The sequence below is a fragment of the Zingiber officinale genome, chromosome 6B (genome assembly GCF_018446385.1).
Source record: "Zingiber officinale cultivar Zhangliang chromosome 6B, Zo_v1.1, whole genome shotgun sequence".
Taxonomy (NCBI): domain Eukaryota; kingdom Viridiplantae; phylum Streptophyta; class Magnoliopsida; order Zingiberales; family Zingiberaceae; genus Zingiber; species Zingiber officinale.
In genome coordinates this window covers 81,729,957-81,751,260 of record NC_055996.1, presented here as the reverse complement: position 1 = coordinate 81,751,260, position 21,304 = coordinate 81,729,957, and the positions used below count along the sequence as shown (strand labels likewise).

The window sequence follows — 21,304 nt, the reverse complement described above, 5'->3', positions numbered from 1 at the left end:
AGTAATTTTTTATTTGGTAGATATTCATGATAATATTCAGATATACGCTCAGCTCATCATGTCAACCTATGCTAAGTTATGTTATGATCTCATCATTTTATCCTTAAAAAATAGATATCTAAGCATGCTCTTTTAATACAGAAGAACCTATCTTAAGGAGTATGTCGCGCCGCAAAACTCGACAAACTTGCATCATGACACTTGAGCATGTGTCATGTTCATGGGAAGGCCAGTAGAGGAAGCATGCAACGTGAGCTTCCTTCCTGCAAGACAAATGGTATGCAAGTGGCATCCATGCACAATCATGCATTGTCATGTAGCACGATGCTTATACAATGCCACGTGACAAGCTTTAGCCTGGTAAGTAAAAGAGAAGTGTAGCACATATTAATTGATGTACATGGAGATATCATATCCCGATCGGTCTAAGTCATGCAGTAGTATTTTTAGATTAATATAATTTGGACCCTGAATTAACATTCTTTTACATAATTAATCAGTCATGGAAAATGTTATAATTGTAATTAAGTTGGTCACAAAATTTTCGAGTGTAAAAAATCAAAGAAAAAGTAGGAGGTTAATTTGAATGAAAAATCAGGCAGGGATTTATGTGTCATAATCTTTGAAGTGAATATGATAGATTTCAATCTATGATAATGGTGGATCGATATCGGTATCACTAGAGATGTTTGTTACAATAAGGAGTTACTCCATAACTTTGAAGAAGTTAAAGATGGTGACAAGCTATTCATGGACAATTCAACAATCTCGGGCATTCTAGACCAAGGGAAAGTGGTGCTGAAGATGACCTCTGGTAAGGAGCTAATTAACTCTAAACAAGATGTTATATGTTCCAAAGATTTGAAAGAATCTAATATTCGGATCACCTCTCTGCAAACATGGGTTTTGAATTGTATTTGAGTTAGACAAGGTTGTGTTGTTCAAACATGGAATGTTTATAGGAAGAGACTATGTAACTGATGCACTCTTTAAGCTCAAAGGAATGGTCATTCGGCCTAAAATAAATAAAGCTGAAAGTTCTTCTGTGTATTTGCTTGAGTCTTCCAAATTGTGGCATGGTAGACTTGGACATGTGAACTATGATGGATTACGTAGATTACGTAGCATGCAAAGCATATCTACATTCCACCTTGACTCGGAACACAAGTGTGAAACTTGTATTGAAGCAAAATTGACAGGGACATCCTTTTAACATGTTAAAAGCAGCATTGAACCACTCATCTAATTCACACCAACGTGTGCAACCTGAAAGGGGCACCGACACATGGTGGGAATAAGTACTTCATCACTTTGTAGATAATCACACAAAATGCGGTTATGTGTATCTTCTCCAAAGTAAGAATAAAGTTATAGAGAAATTTATTCTCTATAAGAGTGAGGTTGAAAAATAATTTAATTGGGCAATTAAAGTTGTTCAGAGTGACCGAGATGGTGAATATGTATCACCGTTCACTGCGTTGTGTGCTGAACACGGGATCAGACACGAAACAACAGCTCTTTATTCTCCTCAGTAAAATGGTGTTGCTGAGCGAAAGAATCATACTCTGAAAGAAATGATAAATGCTCTTCTATTAAGTTCTGGACTACCAGAGCAAATATGGGGGGAAGTTGTACTCACGGCTAATTACCTTTTACATAAGATGCCCTGGAAGAAAATAGAAAAGAGCTTGTATGAGTTGTAGACTGGGAGACAATCATCCTACAAATACTTGCAAATATGGGGTTGTCTGGACAAAGTGTTAAGTTCCTAATCCGAAGAGGATTAAGATAGGGTCAAAGACTGTTGATTACATATTTCTTGGATATACACATAACAACAGTGCTTATAGATTTCTTGTGTTTGACTCTCAAATATCGGAGATACACAAGAACTCGATTATTGAATCATGAAATATCTCGCTCTTTGAACATATGTTTCCATATAAGACCCAAGAGAAAGCTAGCTCCTCAAAACAGGCATATGAAACACAAAGAAAAGAAGAAGTCGATAAACCTGTTGAGATTGAACTTATTGAGGTTGAGCTCAAACGAAGTAAAAGAGCTCAGGTGAAAAAATCCTTCGAAACGGATTTTATCACAATAGTGATAACTTCCATTGAGAGTAGTTGCCTAATGGTATTATGTCTTTGGTGTATATGTCGAGACTTACCATTATACAAATGGCTCTATATCCGGCCAATTGTCAATTGACTATCGCAATGGATGCAAATTGACGACACAACTTTCGACCATCCAAGAACATCTTCTAAGAATTGTCATAACCATTCAGCTTCTTCACCATATTTGTCAAAAGATACAAACTCAGACTCTATTATGAATCTAGTTATGATGGTTTGCTTAGAAAATTTTCATGAAATGGTTGTACTTCCCAAAGTGAAGACATATCTAGGGTGTAATCGAGTCAAGCCGAACCGAGCTCTTGAATGTTTGAGTTTGGCTCGTTTATAATCGAACCGAGCTCGAGTTTTATTTAACGAATATATTCATGACTCACGAGCTTATTCGAGCTTTTATCGAGCCTAAACAAGCTTAATAAATACAAATTATAAATTTAAATATTCATTAAAAACTAAATTATAAATTTAAATATTCATTAAAAACTAAATTATATATTTAGAGAAAATTATAATACTTTTATTAAAATTTATAATTTTATTATAATAAATAAATTTAATATATTTATCTATATTTTTCATAAGTAGAGTGTAAAATCTATAAATTTAATATTAAAACTATTATTTTTTATTTAAAAATTGATTCATAAACTTACTAACGAACATGTTCACGAATTAACAAACCGAGTATTGTGAAGCTTGAGCTTAGTTTGTTTATCTTAATGAGCCTCATTAAACGAGCTCAAATGAGTTTTTATTGAATCGAGCTTTGAATAGCTCATGAGCGGCTTGGTTTATTTACATCCCTAGACATACCTACATGTGGACTTAGAGTCTTTCATATCCGATATCCAATCACGATTAACCTGCATCAGAGTATTATTGGCTATTGCTGCTCTATGAAATTTGAAAATATACCAAATGGATGTAAAAAATCGCTTTTTTAAATGAAGAGTTAGAAGAAGAAATCTACATGGAACAACATGAAGAGTTTTCTGCGCCAGGGCATAAACATAAGGTTTGTAGATTAATCAAGTCATTTATACGACTTGAAACAAGCTCCGAAATAATGACATAAAAAGTTTGATCGTACCATGAAAGAAAGTGGATTTCAGATCAATAAATATGATAAATGCATCTATATGAAAACGATAGGAATATAACTAGATCAATCATGTAGATGCCCCTATGAATCAAGGATAAGCATTCTTGCTTTTAATGATCACAATGGGGTAATAGAAAATACTCTTGAAAGATCACCTATGTGAGAAAGAAGTAGGATCATTTCGAGAAGAATTAGAGGTATAATTCTTATCACTTCTCACAAAACCAGACTTGTTCATGGCCATGAATGAACACACTCAAGAGACTTGAGCTATATCAAGGAGAGTCCTGGGTGAGCTTTGTCTATGCTGACACAAACGGTAGAATAGGTGAAAGACATCATGTCTATTAATTAGCCAGTGAGCAATAGAGTACTCCAGGGTGATTGGAAGTCTGATGTATTTAATGAGTTATACATGATCCAACTTAACCTTCGCAGTAAGTAAACTAAGTAGATACACGAATAATTTTGATATTGACCACTAGAAAGGAATAACAATAGTACTTAGTTAGTTACGATATATTGATGATTATAAATTACACTATACAAAATATGCTGTTGTGAATGTGAAACTACTAATGACAGGTCGCGTTTCCATTCACAATTTATATTTGCCAATAAGTACCTGGTTACCCTCGGTGGCGGCGATCGCTGCAAGAGCATGAACCACTACCTGTGAAGCTTCCTCTGCGAGCTGGGAGAAGCCCAATACCTAAATCGCACGCTCGTCATGGATCTCAACATTTGCCTCTCGTCGATCTACACAGGCACTGGCAAGGACGCCGACGGCAAGGACTTCCGCTTCTACTTCGACTTCGAGCACATAAGGACTCGGCTTCTGTGATCGACCAGCGCCAGTTCTGGACAGATTGGTCGGAATGGGAGAAAAAGGACAAGCTTGCCCTTCACTTCATCAACGACTTCAAGGAGACGCCCATGAGCCTCACTGGCATCAAGGACACCCTGATCATGAGGAAATTTGGAGACGTCGAGCCAGACAACTACTGGTACAGAGTCTGCGAGGGGAAGACCGAGGCCGTGATCCAGCGCCCATGGCACCTCCTCTGGAAGTCCCGACGGCTGATGGAGATTGTCTCCGCCATCTCATCTCTTCGCGCCTGTGCTGTTCATCAATTTTGGATTTCATTATGCAAACGCTCTTACTAAATTTGTTTTTATAGACAGATTTCAAGATTTCTTCAATAATTGGACACTTGAAAATTCCTGGGTGATTCTTATTGCTGCTTTTGTTGAATTGATCTCTTCAAGTTGGATAGTTTGCATAGAGCCAAATGAAAAATCAATTATAAGAAATTTATCAAGTTGAATCTCATTGTGGATTTTAGGTCATTTGCATCATCAGACCGATCAACATTGTCAAATGGTTGTAGGAGAGGAAAGAACTTAATTAGGAGAAGAATGCCATAGTATATCAAGTATAGATGTTTGAGACAAGCCTTTTGCCATTTTATCGTGTCAATTTTAATGCCAAAAACAAATTTTAAAAATCAATTTACGACAACTATATGTGGCAAAAGGCGATTCGCTCGCCCCAACGTCCCCATCAATCCGTCCCTAGGCGATTCGCTCACCCCAACGTCCCCACCAACCCGTCCCTAGGCCAACACGAAGAAGGTAAATCACGGATGACTATTAGCCATTAATGCAAATGACCAAGACATGAAGAAGGTTATGCTAACTTCATAGTTGCAAGGAGTAATAAAATGTATTTTTACTCAAATAAACATTGAAATTATGATTTCACTAAGCACACAAACTGATTTTGAAATCATCTTCCGGTTACATTTTTTGCTTTTAAAATCATAGGAATCACGGTTTATGAGACGAGTTAATTTTAAACTTAATTATTTTAGAAGCAACTTGCACCATTCAAACTGGGGTATATAGGCAAAATGAAAATTTCCAATCTGCTGCCGATCATTAAATAAAAAAAATGAAGAGACAATAGCTATTTTGCCCTCCTTATCGGATAGAGGCATCAGAATACACGATGACACGATATTTGCAACAGAATATTAATATTTCTATGAATTTTTGAGGCTGCATTCTGAGCGTTGATAAATAAAAAAATAAAAAATTGTGATCATTTTACTTTGGAACTTGGAAAACCACTTGAAACGATTTCCTCAGCACATTATTATTTTGGAATTGATAAAAAAAAGGAGCAGAGAGAGAGAGAGAGAGAGAGAGAGAAAAAAGTAGATTAATCCATGTATTGCGCAGTTCAACGAACAAGGACGTTGTCCTCCGAGGAATAATGAAACTGCCTGACGAGGCATCATATGCTGATAGCTTCACAACATCATCCACCGAGTTTAACTGCGTTAGATCCATAATCCACAATCAAACCATCGTGTTACTTGCCATTGAAGAAAAAAGAGAGAGATACCTGCAGAGGATGCAGTTGCAGTGTTCTTGACTTCAATGCAGGAATTTCTAGTGAAACTTGGGCAGGACAAACATTGAACAATACAACCACAAGAGAGTACATGCAACCAAGAAGCGAAACTGTAAGAATCCTGAGCTTCTGTGAGTTGGTGGAGACGAAATTCCATTTTTGCATTTGTGACTTACACGGGGTCAATTTGAGCCATGCCAGGTTTTTCAGCGTCACCATCTTCGATGCTCATAACAATAATTCCTTGCACCCAGGAGGGCCCTGTATTATGAAAGTGGAGTCTTTCCTGAGGTGGGGAGTCAGATAATTGGTACCAGGGTTAAAGACAATATATGGAGTTCAATACTTATGCAACTTTTGCAGTTACCAGTGTACAACTGGAACAATATGTGGAGATTAAGCTTAGTAACTTAGGGTCAACTCATAAATACTCGGAAAGATGGCCCTTGAAAAGTTGCTACAATATATGTTCGTATATACTTGAGTAAATGCATGAATGCATGTTGAACCTACTCCATATACATTTGTGTAGCTTCGTACACCACTGAGATAAGTAATATCAATTGTAAACAACTGGACCTTTCAGCACAGTTAGTTACATATCAGGTACAAGAAACAGAAAATGTTGGCCTTCCTATTGACTTTACATATCCTCGATTAGGAAAGTGACTATACTCGAGATTTAAGTCAGTAGCCTTACTTGAATGGCATTTGCAGTTCTCAAACGAAAGAGTGAACAAGAATATCTGATCTTTAATAGGTCTACAAAGTTATCAACAGCTGCAAGAATGTGATGTTTCTGAGGCTTGAATGATGGGTTTGCTAACCTTGGTTTGATCCTGTGGTGATGAGTTGATAAAAAACTACAATTTCAACCCAAAAAATTGGGAAAAAGCTAGTTTGCTCCAGAACTAGAAAATAAATATATAGCAAAATACCATATTTCGATTAAAATGCTGTAAGAACTTAGTGGCCAATTATATTAGTTCTTTTCTCTTGGAGGAAGTCCAACGCCCCAATTGTTCGCTTGTTAAGTGAAGTCAAGTCTTAAAAAAATGGAAAGTAAAGCATTAAGGATAGTATCATTGGTTTAAGCAAATGGTATCTGAATTTTCTCTTCGAACAAAATTCTGAAATGGAGAACAAAAGCCTATCAACTAGCTAAAACAAACATTACAACTTTTGAGGCAAGGGAGCATCGAACCTGTTAAACCAATCACCAGAATTGTATGAATCACGGTCAAGTGACTTTGACCGCAAAATCTCATCCCCACAATGAAAAAAGGGATACCCTAATTAAGGCAAATAAATAAAAAAGTCAGAAGTTGCTATGGATGCTATCAAATATGATACGGTGACAAGAAACAATAGCCAACTTACACAAAAATAAATAAAATTTAATGAACTTTGACAATCAAGGGAACATTCATCTTGCAAACAATCAAGTGTTTTGTGGAGACAATTGTAGGACAAACTCGACGCTAAAAGAGGAGGGGGTGAATAGTATTACGATTTGTATAAGCAGATAATAACTGAATCAATAGGCGAAAATAAAAATTACATTGACTGATTCAATCAAGTATAGCAAAGCAGTATAAGCATGCAAAAGACTTAACAATTGAGCATGCAAGTAGTCAATCAATCAAATTAGAAATACAGACACATGAAACAATTATAAAAATATGATTCTTATTTCTAATTTTTTTCCTTTCCAAAAAGCCTATAGAGGAGGGAAAACCTTATAGAAAAAGAATTTAAAAAGTTAAACACAAATACAATAAAAAAAGGTAACACAAAAACAAATGAAATGTTACTCTAGGTGTTGCCGATCAGAAATAAAGTGCAAGTTGCAGTGTATTGCAGCACAGAAGGCGAGAGAGCAATAGAGCACAAGCTCAAGAGATTGAGAGAATGAATTGTGAATTAGTTATCTTCAAGTTGTGCCTCAAAGCTCTTTTTATAGTCCTTCTATGATCGCCTGGAGCCTCCCTAGTCATCTAGATGGATGCTGACGTGGCTACAACTTGTATTTGTTAGATAACGTTAACGAAGCTCTCCCTCCCGTCACCTACAGAGGAGTCAAATTTGATCTTGACTCGAGTCACTCAGATTGCTGAATAACGCCATCTCCAAGTCACTTAAAAGTTGCTTCGGTCACCCCGACCCAACACGGTCATATGGAACCTCCAACTTCACTCGCCGAGAGTTATCATTAGCCAGTCTCCTCGAACTTTCTCCGGTCGCCTTGAATCGTCGAACATTGCTTCCACGTAATGAGTAGGATGTAAAATGTAAAGTTACTTGCACTTACTTTGAGTCTAGATGCTTAGTTCCTAGCTGACCCATCTAGATTGAGTTGCCAAGCTACAACTTCTAGTTGATTCCACTTGGACTTGTTTGCCAAGTTTCAACTCCCAATTTACCCCACTTGGTCTTATCCGCCAAGCTTCAACTCCCAGCTTACTCTACTTGGTCTTGTTTGCTAAGCCTTCAGCTCCCAAGCTGGCTTCACTTGGACTTGATTCACCTAGTTCCCAGCCAAGACTTTCTTACTTGGTTTCCAACTAAAACTTAGTTCCTACCTGATTCCCAATCAGACTTTAGATGCCTAGCTCCACGAGAACTTAGTAGCAACCTGTTCCCAACCAGAACTTTAACACTTGTCAAGTAACCTGCTTCTACACACTTGACATCAATTTGTTAGAGCACAACAAACCTAACTTTAACCTTAGTCATTCATCAAAACTCTGATTTAAAGGTTGTACTCTCAACACTAAGAACAATATGTTAGAAAATAAACTTAGTTCCATACCTTTAATTTTGATTAATTAGTTAGGCCTAGATACTCTATACATGGATCTCCTCGACACAATAACAATACAAATCCTATTCTCTCTACTTGGTGCTAGTCAGTGCTTCCTCTTTCTCAACTGCCACTACCTCTCAGTAGACCTGACCACGGTTCGGAACCGACGGTTCAACGGTTCGGAACCGACGGTTCGACGGTTCGGAACCGACGGTTCGACGGTTCGGAACCGCCGGTTCGACGGTTCCAGGCAGGTCGACCCTTAACATTAACCACCCAAGACGGTTACGGTTCACGGTTCGGTTCACGGTTCGTCACGGTTCATCACGGTTCAAGATTAATATGTTAAAAAAAATTAAAAATTAAAAATTAAACATTAAACATTAAAAATTAGAAATTAAAATTTATTAAAAAAAGGGCTTGCACTTATTTAAGTTGCCTACGTATCCCTTTAGGGGAATCAAAGCCCACGTAGTTCTTTTACATTTTTATCCTTTTACATTATCATTCACTTCCATTTCCTGTTCCTGTCATATTTGTTCCTTCAGTATCAAAATCTTCAACTTCGTCATCTGAAAGTTGCATTCCTTGGATTCTTTTCTCCGCTCTGGTCCAATCGTCCAGTAATGCTTGGGCTTCCAATGAGTCGGGAGACAAAGTTGATCGTCGTTCATCTAATATGTTGCCGCCGGCACTGAACGTCTGCTCCACAGCAACAGTTGACACTGGACAAGCTAAAATTTCTTTTGCGATCACGGAGAGAACGGGAAAGCTTTGAGCCTTCTGTGACCACCACTTTAAGATATCGAAGTTTTCGCTATCTGCTTCATTAAAATCAAAAGAAGTCGTAAAATAATTCTCAAGTTCCACAATAAGAGTTGTGCTTTTGTAAGTTTTAAATTACTACTAGTAGTTTGTTGAATTTCAGAAATATTAATTTGTGTTCCATATTTTGCATAATATTGATTATAAATATCATATAAATAAATTCTAACATTATATATAATATTAGCTGGATCAGGGGAAGAAGAATCTTTAATTGGAATTAAAGCATCATAATATAAAGTTAACATTTCTTGTAAAACTTCTAATTTAAATCTAGGATCTAAAGCAAATGCAATTAAATAAATTTCAGGAATTAAATAAAAATATTTTTCCCATTTAGTTTTCATAGCTAAGATGCAAGGAGATAAAGATTCATTATTAATATGTTCATTTAAAACTAATACTATATTAGAAAAATTTTCTAAAACTAATTGAGCAGTGGAATAATAAACACCGGAAAGTTGTTCGGTTGCATCATTAAATACTTTTAAAATTTCACAAATACTACTACAAATATTCCATTGTTGTGAAAATAAATATATATTAGTATTAGTGTTTTGTGCAAAAAATGAACATAATAATTCTTTATATTGAAATGAATCTTGTAATAATTGGTATGTTGAATTCCAACGTGTTGGTACATCATGTGGAAATTTTTTAGGTCTCATTCCATTAATTTTACAAAACATACCCCATTGTTTCATTATAGATGGATGAGACCATAAATAAGAAATTGCAATTCTAATTGGTTTAATATAACTTTCTAACATTTTTAAATCATCTTGAACACATAAATTTAAAACATGGCATACACAAAGAATATGAAAAAATAAACCTCCAATAATAGGTTGACAAACAAATTTTAGATCATCTATACAAGCGGTATTAGAACTAGCATTATCTAATGATATTTAAAATATTTTATGAGTCAAACCATATTCTTCTAAAATTAAACATAATAATTGTGCGATATTATGAGCATTATGTGATTCATCAAAAACTCTATAAGCTAATAATCTTTTTTTGGAGGTTCCAAGAGTTATCGATCCAATGGCAAGTCACACCCATATACGAATGTGTTTGCCAATGATCACTCCAAATATCGGAACATAAAGAAACTTTATTATCTAATTTACTAAATTCATCAATTAAATTCTTTTTTCCTTGTTTTACTAATTTTTTAATTGTACGAGTAAGTGTAGTCCTAGGAACACGTTTAGCACATGGATTAAGAGATTCTTTACAAAAATCTTCAAATGTGCATTTAGATCCAAAACTAAAAGAAAGATATTCTACGGAAACAAATTTAGCTAATGATTCTCTTAATTTATTATCCGAATATAAAAATAAACCGGAATCGGTACTACCGCTAGTTGAAGAAAATCTTGATAATTGTGTTTGAGAACGGTCGAGTCCATATTCCGTCGGGTGCTTCGTTTCTACGTGTCGTTTCAACGACCCATAGCCGTCGTTAGATTGAAATTTATGCTTACATTTTGCACGCATTTCTCCCGACGGAAGAGTGACCTTCTCAAAATGTTTAGTAAAAATAGAAGACTTTAGAGGAGGAAGTTCCCGAACCTTAGAAGTAATTGCATCGGTACTTCCTTGTGTGTCGGGTGTCGGATTCGGAAGATGCTCGATCTCATCATCGGTGGATTGAATGTTGGGGTCCTCCTCCCGCGGATTCATTATTTGCTTTCCCTTCCGAGCTTGAGATGATGCACCTCCGCGGCCTCCTTCCATTGTAATTGAAAATTGAAAACGAAAGCGTGTAGAGATTAGAGAATACGAAAATGAGATTAAGAGTAGAGAAGGTGTGTGAAAAATGATGAAATAAGCTCTCTATTTATAGAGTTTTGATAGTAACGGACACTAAATCATAGTCATTGATCAAAAAACGGTCAAATGATCCTAACCGTTGAAAAAAAATACCTAAAAAACCCTCCCAACGGCTACGAACCGCTGGTTAACCGGCGGTTCCAACGGCTATGAACCGGCGGTTCAAGCCGTTTAAAAAAAAAAAAAAAAAAAAATTGCGGCTGAACCGCCGGTTCAACCCGCCGGTTAACCGGCGGTTCGTCGGTTTTTACACCCAATGAACCAGAACCGGCCCAGCAACTTGCCGGGCCGGGCCGATTCCGATTCAACCCGGTTACGGGCCCGGGCCGGGTCCGGGCCAGACCCGGCCCGGGGTCGGGTCTACCTCTCAGTCGTCACCTGTAAGTCTGTGATCCTGTGCCTTCTAGTTGTCATCAAAACCCAGTTAGCTTGTATGCAGCTGCTAGATCTTGAATAACCCTAGGGGAAGATCTTGGTTTTAAAATGGGTTAAACAGAGAAGAAACTTTATTGACATGGATCTACAGAGAGCTAATGTATTAGTCTTAGTTGGAAGCAATGAAAGTTTTAGTTGAAAATCAACTCCCAGATTGCATCATGCCAAAGGACAGCTAAAAAATACCAACCAAATTCCTACTGATAATGAATTAATACGAATATATGAAAATTTGATTGACAAATCATATATACTTATATTCGTTGAAAACTATAAATGTAATAAAATCTCAACTACTAATGCTAAATATACTCAAGTTCAAGAATACAATTAATGTTGGCTAGAAAAAAAAATACTAACAAATCTGATAGTTAGTTTGCTAATAAATAAACTTTAAAACGGGAATATTAATAGTAGTGACTAGAAAGAAAATACCAATAAATTTGATAGTTTGTTTAGAATTCAGGGAATAGAATATTGTACTGCATATTATAGCGAAATAATCAATCTTGTTAGGATTGCATATGTAAACTCATGATAAAATAAATCTAGAAGTACTAACGTGGAACTATATACACTAGAATAATCTAACGACCTCAGACACTCAAGATTGTGCATAAATACTAAGCTTGTTACATTAAAAAAGCTTATCTGGTAAGCAAAACACAAACTAAACATGAAAACTATAAACTGCATCGCGCATTTGATCATTGAAACTGATGATTCAAAAAAAAAATCCATTAAACCGTGTAAACAAAATTTAAAAAGGAAAGATTATAATAGGCAACGAAACTGGGGTAGGACTAATGATGTGAATGCACATAAGAAATAAAGGTACAGTTTCATTCAATCAAGAATTCAATTTTGGCTTATTAAATAAATTTTTGTCAGTTTTAATGAATCTGAAAACTTCAAGCAAAGCTAAACAAGTGAAGATCTATATAATATTTGGTAGCCTAAACACAATTTTGTAAGCATACCCTCTATCTTGACTCTAGTACGTGTCACTTTGAGTCAATCTAATCAATATTTTGTGTTTAAACAAGGTTTTAAAATTTATAGCTATGTCGGAGTTCCAAACTTTCACCGCAACCATAATGTTTCGGTACTGTGTTGATCTTTCGACGTATGATGCTGATAGAGATTTGGAGGGGAAGGACGAAGAAAATAAAAAAAAGAAGACAACAACTACTACTTTATGTTCCTCTTGTAATGGTACAATGTTGATATTAAATGCTACAAAAAATAACAAATATTATTTCAATTTATCTTGACACATTTTGTAACATGCCAAGCGGTGTCTAATGTACACAGTCATCAAAATGATTATCACAATTACATAGAATAGATTACCTATATCAAGTTTTGGTAATTTATCCAAAACGAGATGTTTTGACCATGCCACAGCACGTTACAAGATTTCAAACCACGATTTAGACTATTTGACCTTGTTGAGCAACGCTAGCCAAATAAGATTGGCATCGATGCCAAATTGATGCAAAGTCACACTCTGATACTGAATTAATGCAACATCAAAATTAAATTGAAACTCACATAGAGAATTGAGATAAATTGACACGTCGTAGGGGATAACTATCTTATATAGAGAAATAACACAAATTCACAGAGTATAAAACTCACCAAGTGAATTTTTTTTTATTGAATTGGAAGAACAACATTGAAGAATTACATCTTTTATAGACCTTTTACGAAACAAACTAGGAAAACAATTGAATTCTAATAAGGAAATAGCCCACCCAATATAAACTAAACTCCTACCATTTCTCTTCAAAATTTAAACATACCAAGACTAACTCCTAATATTAAAATAATTCCTTAAAAGTTAATTCTCCTAAACCAACTGATAGCATTTTTCCATGAAAAGTAAATATTTGTATTTCTTCTACAAAATCTTCTAATCATCGGTTGATTAGCTATTGCATCACCAACTAGCTAATCAAATGTGAGCTCCTCGAATATTTTCATTGCTTTTCCAACAAAATTTCATGACCTGTGGCCCTTCTAACTCCACACAACATTGCTCTAATAGGCTTCCTCCTATTGCAAAAAATTCCTTAGGCTAAGACATGTCTAACTGCAATTGATACTATTAAAGCACAAGTAGCATAGCGACTTTTACCTTGCCAATATAATATTGAAATATTGCTAATAGTATAGGTCAGCTGCCAAAATGGTACATTTTGGCTATGGACAGATACCGATCAACACTTTAAACCACAAGTGGATGTATGTAGTGATGGAAGAAAAGGATAAACACAAGGCAAATCCATGATCAAGAATGAGATTAGGTTTGATTGATATAATTTGGCACAACACCAAGATAAAGTTGTATGCCTTAGCCACCAGTTTTATGGGGTTGCATATCAGTTGAAAATCTTGTGAGAGGGGGAAATATCAAAATAGAGATTGTGATCATCACTCATTTGTTCTTTCAACTATTATAATGGGGTCTATGTTTTTTTTACATCAAATTTATAGTTTCACTACCAATTCGAAATTTTCTATAGCATTCAAAGGATTTAGGATAATTTTTAAAAAAAAAAAAATCAACATGATTTGGCACAAGGATCTCTCTTAATGGAATTTATGCAGCTGTAGAACATGATGCTATGCTTCTTACCCATGGTATCCTGGCAAGCCAATCACCAATCATCAAAGGAATAAAAATATAGCTGACTCATACATTCCATTAGAAGAAAGCCCTCATCGTAAGCCTAACTTGATATATCTCAAGCATTCAAATAATGCATGTATTATACTTCCATCGTTAAACCACACCAAGGAATCAAGAAGTTAATATGAAACCATGAGTAGCTTTAAATTAGTATATATTTCTTGGAAACAAATTAACACTTTAAAAAAAAAAATTAAAAATGTTGCAACAAAAATTAAATTATGACAAGATAGAATGCCTCCCAATTCCAGTTCCTGGTAGGTTAAATTGTGTTGCATTGATCCCTCGCTTATTGTTTGCAACCTCACCAAAGTCCCATCCTTCACCGTAACTAATAAATGACGAGTTTACAAAATTGGAGAACTTTGTCGACAGCAAAGAAACACTTATAGGTATAAATCTCAGTCAAAACGACCACATGCTTCTACCAAAATGCTCAACAACAAGAATATAACCAACAATGAATAAACCAAATCACTCACATATATATCATTGAACCATCTACCCCATCCTTGTCTTTAGAAAGGCTTTGAAGAGTACTCTTTGCTTTCACCTGAAATAACAAATAATAGGTGGACAACAAATAATGAAAGCATGTAACCAGTAATAATCAGAAAGGAAAAAAAAATTCAGAATGTCAGACTTCCAATTTCATCAAAACTGACTAACCACCAAAACAACCAAATCACTGTTACAGGGAGATGTTTTGCATGTGAATCATCAGCAGGACTAAGAGACACCGATAATGATGTCTTTTTGGTAAATTTTTGTACCGAAAGCAAGAAACAATTATGACCTCAAACAGATCAAATTTTCGGTTAGATCACTCTGATTGCATCAGGAGAGACTATTAACTTCTCTAGGATGAGATATTAAACTTAAAATTATGAACAGTTCATTATCATTTCTATATGTGATCAAATTATATTTTCACTAATCTCAAGCAACAGTACTGAAAAAATAAGTTATGTTGATTTTACATATTGGAGATTCTACATTTAACTAAATTTGGTACAAAAAGATACTACTTGACACACAATTGAAACAGTAGTGATCATGCTAAATTTGTTGTGAAAATAATAAATATGGTAGAAAACAGCAGTGAGGTGAGGGTTATGCACCATAGTGCTCTTCATAATATGTCCCATGAGGTCAAACCGGAAACCATCAACCTGCAACTGTAATCAAAAGTCAAAACTCAGGACCAAGTTCAATTCTTTATTTGAGTAGCACATAAAAGATAGAAAATGATATAAATTATCTATATTTGATGAGAAACACTCCTATGAATAGATACAGGCTTAGAAAAAAAAAACTGAACTTGAGTTACAACATGTATCTAACCACAGACAATGAAGGTGATCAAGAAAAAATAAACCAAAAACAATAGGAAGAAAATCCCAGCATCCTGAATGTTCTGTTGTCAGACAAAAGCAGACAGTATCTATGAGAAACTAACTAGCTACATATGAAAATTGAGAAGAATGTAGCCTATTTTATCAGTATCAAGTATTAACAAACTTATCTATGCACACCACAATGCCAATGCAACTTAAAGGGAACTATGAAGATTGCTAATTTTGCTTCCAAAGAGGATACAAGAATTAAAAAGAATATTAGCATTCAAAATGTTTGGATTAAATTAAGTAATTTCACTTCCAAAGAGGATGAGAGAACTAAAAGGAATGTTCACTTCCACAATGATTGGACTAAATTAAGATTCCTCTGTGGTATTATACTACAAACATCCAATAACATTAAGGCATGTTTCATCTACCATATCTGCCAGGTTAATATTGATAGAGATTGCTAAGGGATATCAAGGAGCCACTGTCATTTCATGCTAACAAACATGCAGCAGAAATACATTCTGATGATTGTTTTCATAGCTTGTTTCATTAACTTGATTTTGGAAATAATGCTTAAATAGCTGAATTGCATAGTACTTACTTTCTGAAAGATACTGACTTCTGTCTTCCTAGACTTTTGCTGCATGTTACCCAATTATCTACAACAAAGCATCTTGCTTCCTCTTGCAGTGGTAATTCATCCACCAACTTTGCTTGTTGTAAAGAAAAGTAAGATATCACCACTATCAATCTAAATAATATCAGCTTATTAGCTGCATCAACTTCCCTTGAATGGGGCCAATAAGTGATATCTTTTTTTGACTGGAAGGCATTAGCGATTGTTTTTATCCACCAGTTTGCAGGATCTCAAAATGATACATGAGATATAGTTCCTCGAGTAACCATTCAAGTGCCAAAACTTGAAATCTCCGACAAATTCATGACTGAATCAGGAGAAATGCCTTGATTTAACATTATCTTATATATCTCATAAGCTTTATCCCAATCACCCAATTTACGATATCCATTAATTATCACACTATAGGTTACTACAGTAGGACAAAGATTCATTTTCAGCATATCATCTAGCAAAGCAATTGCAGTTTCCATCATAGACATCTTGCTATATCCATCAATGAGGCAGGTGTATGCATGAGCATCGGGCGCAAGACCACTGTGCACCATTTTGTCGAACAACTCAGAAGCTTTCTTCATATCTTTGCGACTACAGTAACCATCAATCAAGCATGTATATACAATCCTATCAGGAATAAACCCCTTTATAATCATTTCTTCGAACAAACCCAATGCTTCAGGTAGCCTGCCAATCTTGCAAAGCCCGTTGATAATGATGGTGTATACAAAGATATTTGGCACCAAACCCACCTTTGACATTCCTGCAAACAGCTTCAGTGCCTCCTCAAGATTTGATGATTTAATTAGACCATCAATAAGTATGGAATAGATAACTACGTCACAAACAATCCCTTTCTTTATCATTGATCCCAGAACACCCCACGTGTACACTGATTTTCCTTCCTTGAATAGTCCATTAAGGATGACTGAGAACATAAATATATTTGGAACAATTCCCCATTCATTCATTTTGTCAAGGAAAGCAAAAGCATCTAACATTCTATGCTTCTTGCAAAATAAATCAACTATCAGAGTACATGTTACAACACTAGGCATCACACCGCTGTAAAGCATGAATTCAAATTGCTCTAATGCTTCTTTCAAGCACCCATTTCTACAGTGAGCAAATATTATACTCGTGTAACTATGAGCATCTGGGACAAAATTGCTTTGAATCATCTGTTGCCAAAGCCTAGAAGCACCATCCAAATCCCCAAGTTGGCAATATCCATCAATGAGGATCCCATAGGAAATTAAGTCATGTGCATAGCCTTGGCCACTCAGTTGATTGAAGAGACTTAATGCACATCCCATCTCACCTTTCAAGCACAAACCATGAAGTAGTGAACTAAAACTAACCATCGTCGGCATGATCTCATTGCTTAACATTTCTTCAAGAAGATTAGAGCCCTTCACAACATCTCCACTTTTGCAAAATCCATCAATGAGAATGCTGTAGCTATGTACATCTGGCTTTGGTCCACGTTCTTTCATCTCCTGAACTACTGACAAAGCTTTCTCCAACTCACCCTCCCTACAAAAACCAAGTATCAGAGCATTATAACAATTGGTATTGCATGGCAAGCCTCTGGACTGCAAGTCCTGAAGAAATTCCTTTGCAGACTTAACATCTCCTGCTCGACAAAGCCCCCTGATGTACGTATCATATGTCACTGCATTTGGCTTCACACCTTCCATTTCCATTTCATCAAGAATTTTACTAGCTTCATTTATGTCCAAGATATCTTGGGTAGTATACATATACATAATGATAGTGTAACTATAAACATTTGGCTTCGGTCCGCAGCTTTTCATGTGATTAAATAAATCCTTTGCCATTTCGGAATTATTGCTTCTGACCAAAACTTTGAGCAAAAGGTTAGATAAGGGAGCTCCAATCGGAAGCCCCATTCTTTTCGCTTCAAAGTAGACTTCTAGTGCATGTTCGATCATGAAGTCTTCTGCTAGAAGAAGGATAGCAGTCCCATATACATTGAGAGAGCTCAGAGAACCACCAGCATGCAGCACTACTGCTGATAGCACCACCAACAAGTCGCAATCCACATTCCTAACGAAGCTCAGAACCCCACCTAGCAACAGCCTAATCTCCCGTTGCATTCCCGCCGACGAGAAAACCCCCATGAGCATCGAGAAAGCTTCCACCGCATGCGGGAAGCCGTACGCGCCTGCCGCCTCAGCGAATCTAATTTCTCGGACCGTGGTCCAGTCGAGGGTCCTCTGCACGACGGAGACGAGGGGGAAGAGGCCCGCTCGGGGCACTCCGGGGCGTAACTTTGCATCGGGAAGCTTATCGGTGGCGTCTCTATCGACGTCGTCACTGGAGTAGTTGGGTGGCTCAACCAGCGAGAGGATTGAGGAGTTGAAGCGAAGGGAGGAGCGCGAGGGAAAGAGTCTTGCAGCGATGGCTCGGCAAAGAAAGGCCCGTTGCACCGGGATCATAGAAGAGCACGCCGGAACCCTAGCGACGGAAAACGGAGCATCGCCGCCAGGAAGAGAGAAGCCGAATCCAGCGCAGGAGCTTTGTGGTTTTAGTTTGCGGCTTAACCCCAACCCCAACCAAATTCGGCTATTTAATCCACGTCCAGTGTCCACGGAGAGCAAGGTAGGACCCACCGGCGACGCCGATCTCTGCAGAGTCCCTGATATCTTTGGCAATAAATGTACCCAATGTAATCCCCTCGGAAGAATGGGAATCATTCTCGATCATCCTAATTCATCCATAAGAGTTGATTTTGGTGCATCCTTGGAGACATTGCGGCCATCACGGGAACTAATTTCAGATTCACAAGCATTTGAAGTTGATGGCAAATTTATTTTCTGGCACACTACGTGTACTTCTGTCAACGTCCAAATCATCATTCAATTGAGACAAGTATTGGAGAGTCTGCCGTCTCAAAATTCTATGAGGTCCTTGGTAAAAAATAAAAAATAAAAAATAGATCTTTAATATTTTTTTTAAAAAAATTCTTCATCCTTTTTCATTCAAATTACTTGGGACCGAAAATGGTGGATTTAAATTTTTTTTAAAAAAATAAAATATTAATTTAAAATAAATTTTAAATTCAATTAATTTTCAATTATATTATTTTCTAAGTTTTGATTTTTATTATTAATAATAAATCTATCGAGTGCGTCTTTTTAGATTGAATAAATTCTTCTATTTTTCTTTTTTTATGCGTTTCATATACTAGAATCATATATTTTTTCATATATATATTTATATTAAAATAATATTAAAAAAGAAAATATAAGTTTCTATTATTTTATCAAAATAAAATTACTTAGAATTAAATGAACAATAAAACCTGATTTACGCCGTATAATTTTAATTTAATGATATTTCAAACTGATTACTGAGTATTACCTGCACAAATATAATAAAAAATATAAAATATTAAATTTGATTTGAATCGGTTAATTTAAACCTTTTATATTTTATAATAAATTATACTTAACAAATATATAATAAATGAGATAAGTGCATATATCAAGTTTACGATGGTAGTAGTTTGTTTACGAGAGAGGAAAAATGAGAAAAAAAATTTCACACAACTGCTAATAATTTATTTTTCCAACCATATTTCATATTTGGGTTCATTCATCAATAATTTATTATTTTTACAGAACAATAAAGAACATTTCAAGAATGAAGAAAAAATAAAAAAATATTACCTGACAATTAAGGAATGCGAAGGACGTTTTGTCGTATTTAGAATCACTATCGAAATAATGAGGGATAAAAAATACAGATTAAAGAGGATGAAACTTAGAGGATGAAAATATGAGCAGGATGAAAGTATGTGACTTGGATAATGAAAACATGAGCAAATTAAATTCGATAGTAGTTTTATATAGAATTCTAGATTTCTAGGAGAATGATATTATTAATTGAGTTTTTCGTTGGAATAGATGGTTGTACAGTGAATTAATGTGGAAATCGAAGCGGCAATGGTAATCTTCAAATGTTCAAGTCTTCAAGTACAGTGTGCACATAGGAAATCGAAGCGGTGTGCAATTTCAATTGATGGCGGTGCACACTTGCACGGAAATCGAAGCGCCGAAACAATATGCTTGAAATGAAACGTCCAGTACTCATTAAAATTCAATTTTAATTATTAAATGTATTTTTAAAAAATATAATATTAATGGCCCCAATTATATTGAAGCCCTAGGCATAGGCCTTATTAGCCTATGCCTTCAGCGGGGCCTGGGAGAGTCTTTCTAGCCCCGGCTTCACTAGTTTTATTCTTAACATTAGGAACTACATCTATGTTAGCCGTTACGGGAGACGAAGAGATTCGTGTTGCTGCAAACTCCTTTTTGCTGTAAACGCCAAGGAGACGAAGGGGCGTCCTTTCCCCTTCGTCTTCCTCAACCTTCCTATAAAAAGAGCGTCCAAGCAATGGATCAGAGACGCAGCAGAAGGTGATGCGAAGGTGATCAAAGAGGGGCAAGCGAAGCTGTGAGGTGATTTGGTCGAGCAAAGGAGAATGTCCAGAGGCTGAGATTTGGCTTGTGAACCTTGAAATATTTTCCGGTTACTCGTGATCGTGTTTCCGACAGCAGCGACATCCAACGGTTCTTCTGCGATTTCTTCGGGAGATCACTGTGAGTGGTTACCATTTTAATTTCGGTTTTGTTTCATGCTCTCAAAGAACCAACAATGGTATCAGAGAATAGTTTTGAAAGCATGAAAATCCCTACGGCGTGAGATCACTCTCGCATTTTTTTTTCTGGCACGAAGAAGATGAACAGTGAATATTGTTCATCAATTGAATCGATTGAAGTTTCATTCCAATCGATTCAAAAAACACAAACAGTACACTGAATCGATTCAGGAGTCGATTGAAGAAAAAAATGAACAGTGCTTCGTTTTGACGAAGCACAGTGAATAAATAAAAAACACGTGCACTGAATTGATTTATGAATCAATTGAAGAAAAAAAATGACTTAATCGATTCATGAATCAATTAAAGAGAAAAAAAAGGGGTGAATAATACTATTTTGACGAAGTGCAGTGCATGAAAATTTTTTTT

General features: G+C 35.9%; 1 protein-coding gene across 1 annotated transcript; it reads right to left on the bottom strand.

Moving 5' to 3' along the window:
• Positions 1–5,262: 5,262 nt before the first annotated feature.
• Positions 5,263–18,965, bottom strand: LOC121991162 (pentatricopeptide repeat-containing protein At5g41170, mitochondrial-like). The gene is made up of 5 exons (XM_042545181.1): positions 16,213–18,965; positions 15,384–15,440; positions 14,745–14,815; positions 5,651–6,951; positions 5,263–5,580 (listed from the first exon to the last, which is right to left on the bottom strand). The coding sequence occupies exon 1, from the start codon at positions 18,963–18,965 to the stop codon at positions 16,518–16,520; it is 2,448 nt and encodes an 815-aa protein (XP_042401115.1). The 3' UTR covers positions 5,263–5,580; positions 5,651–6,951; positions 14,745–14,815; positions 15,384–15,440; positions 16,213–16,517.
• Positions 18,966–21,304: the final 2,339 nt, after the last annotated feature.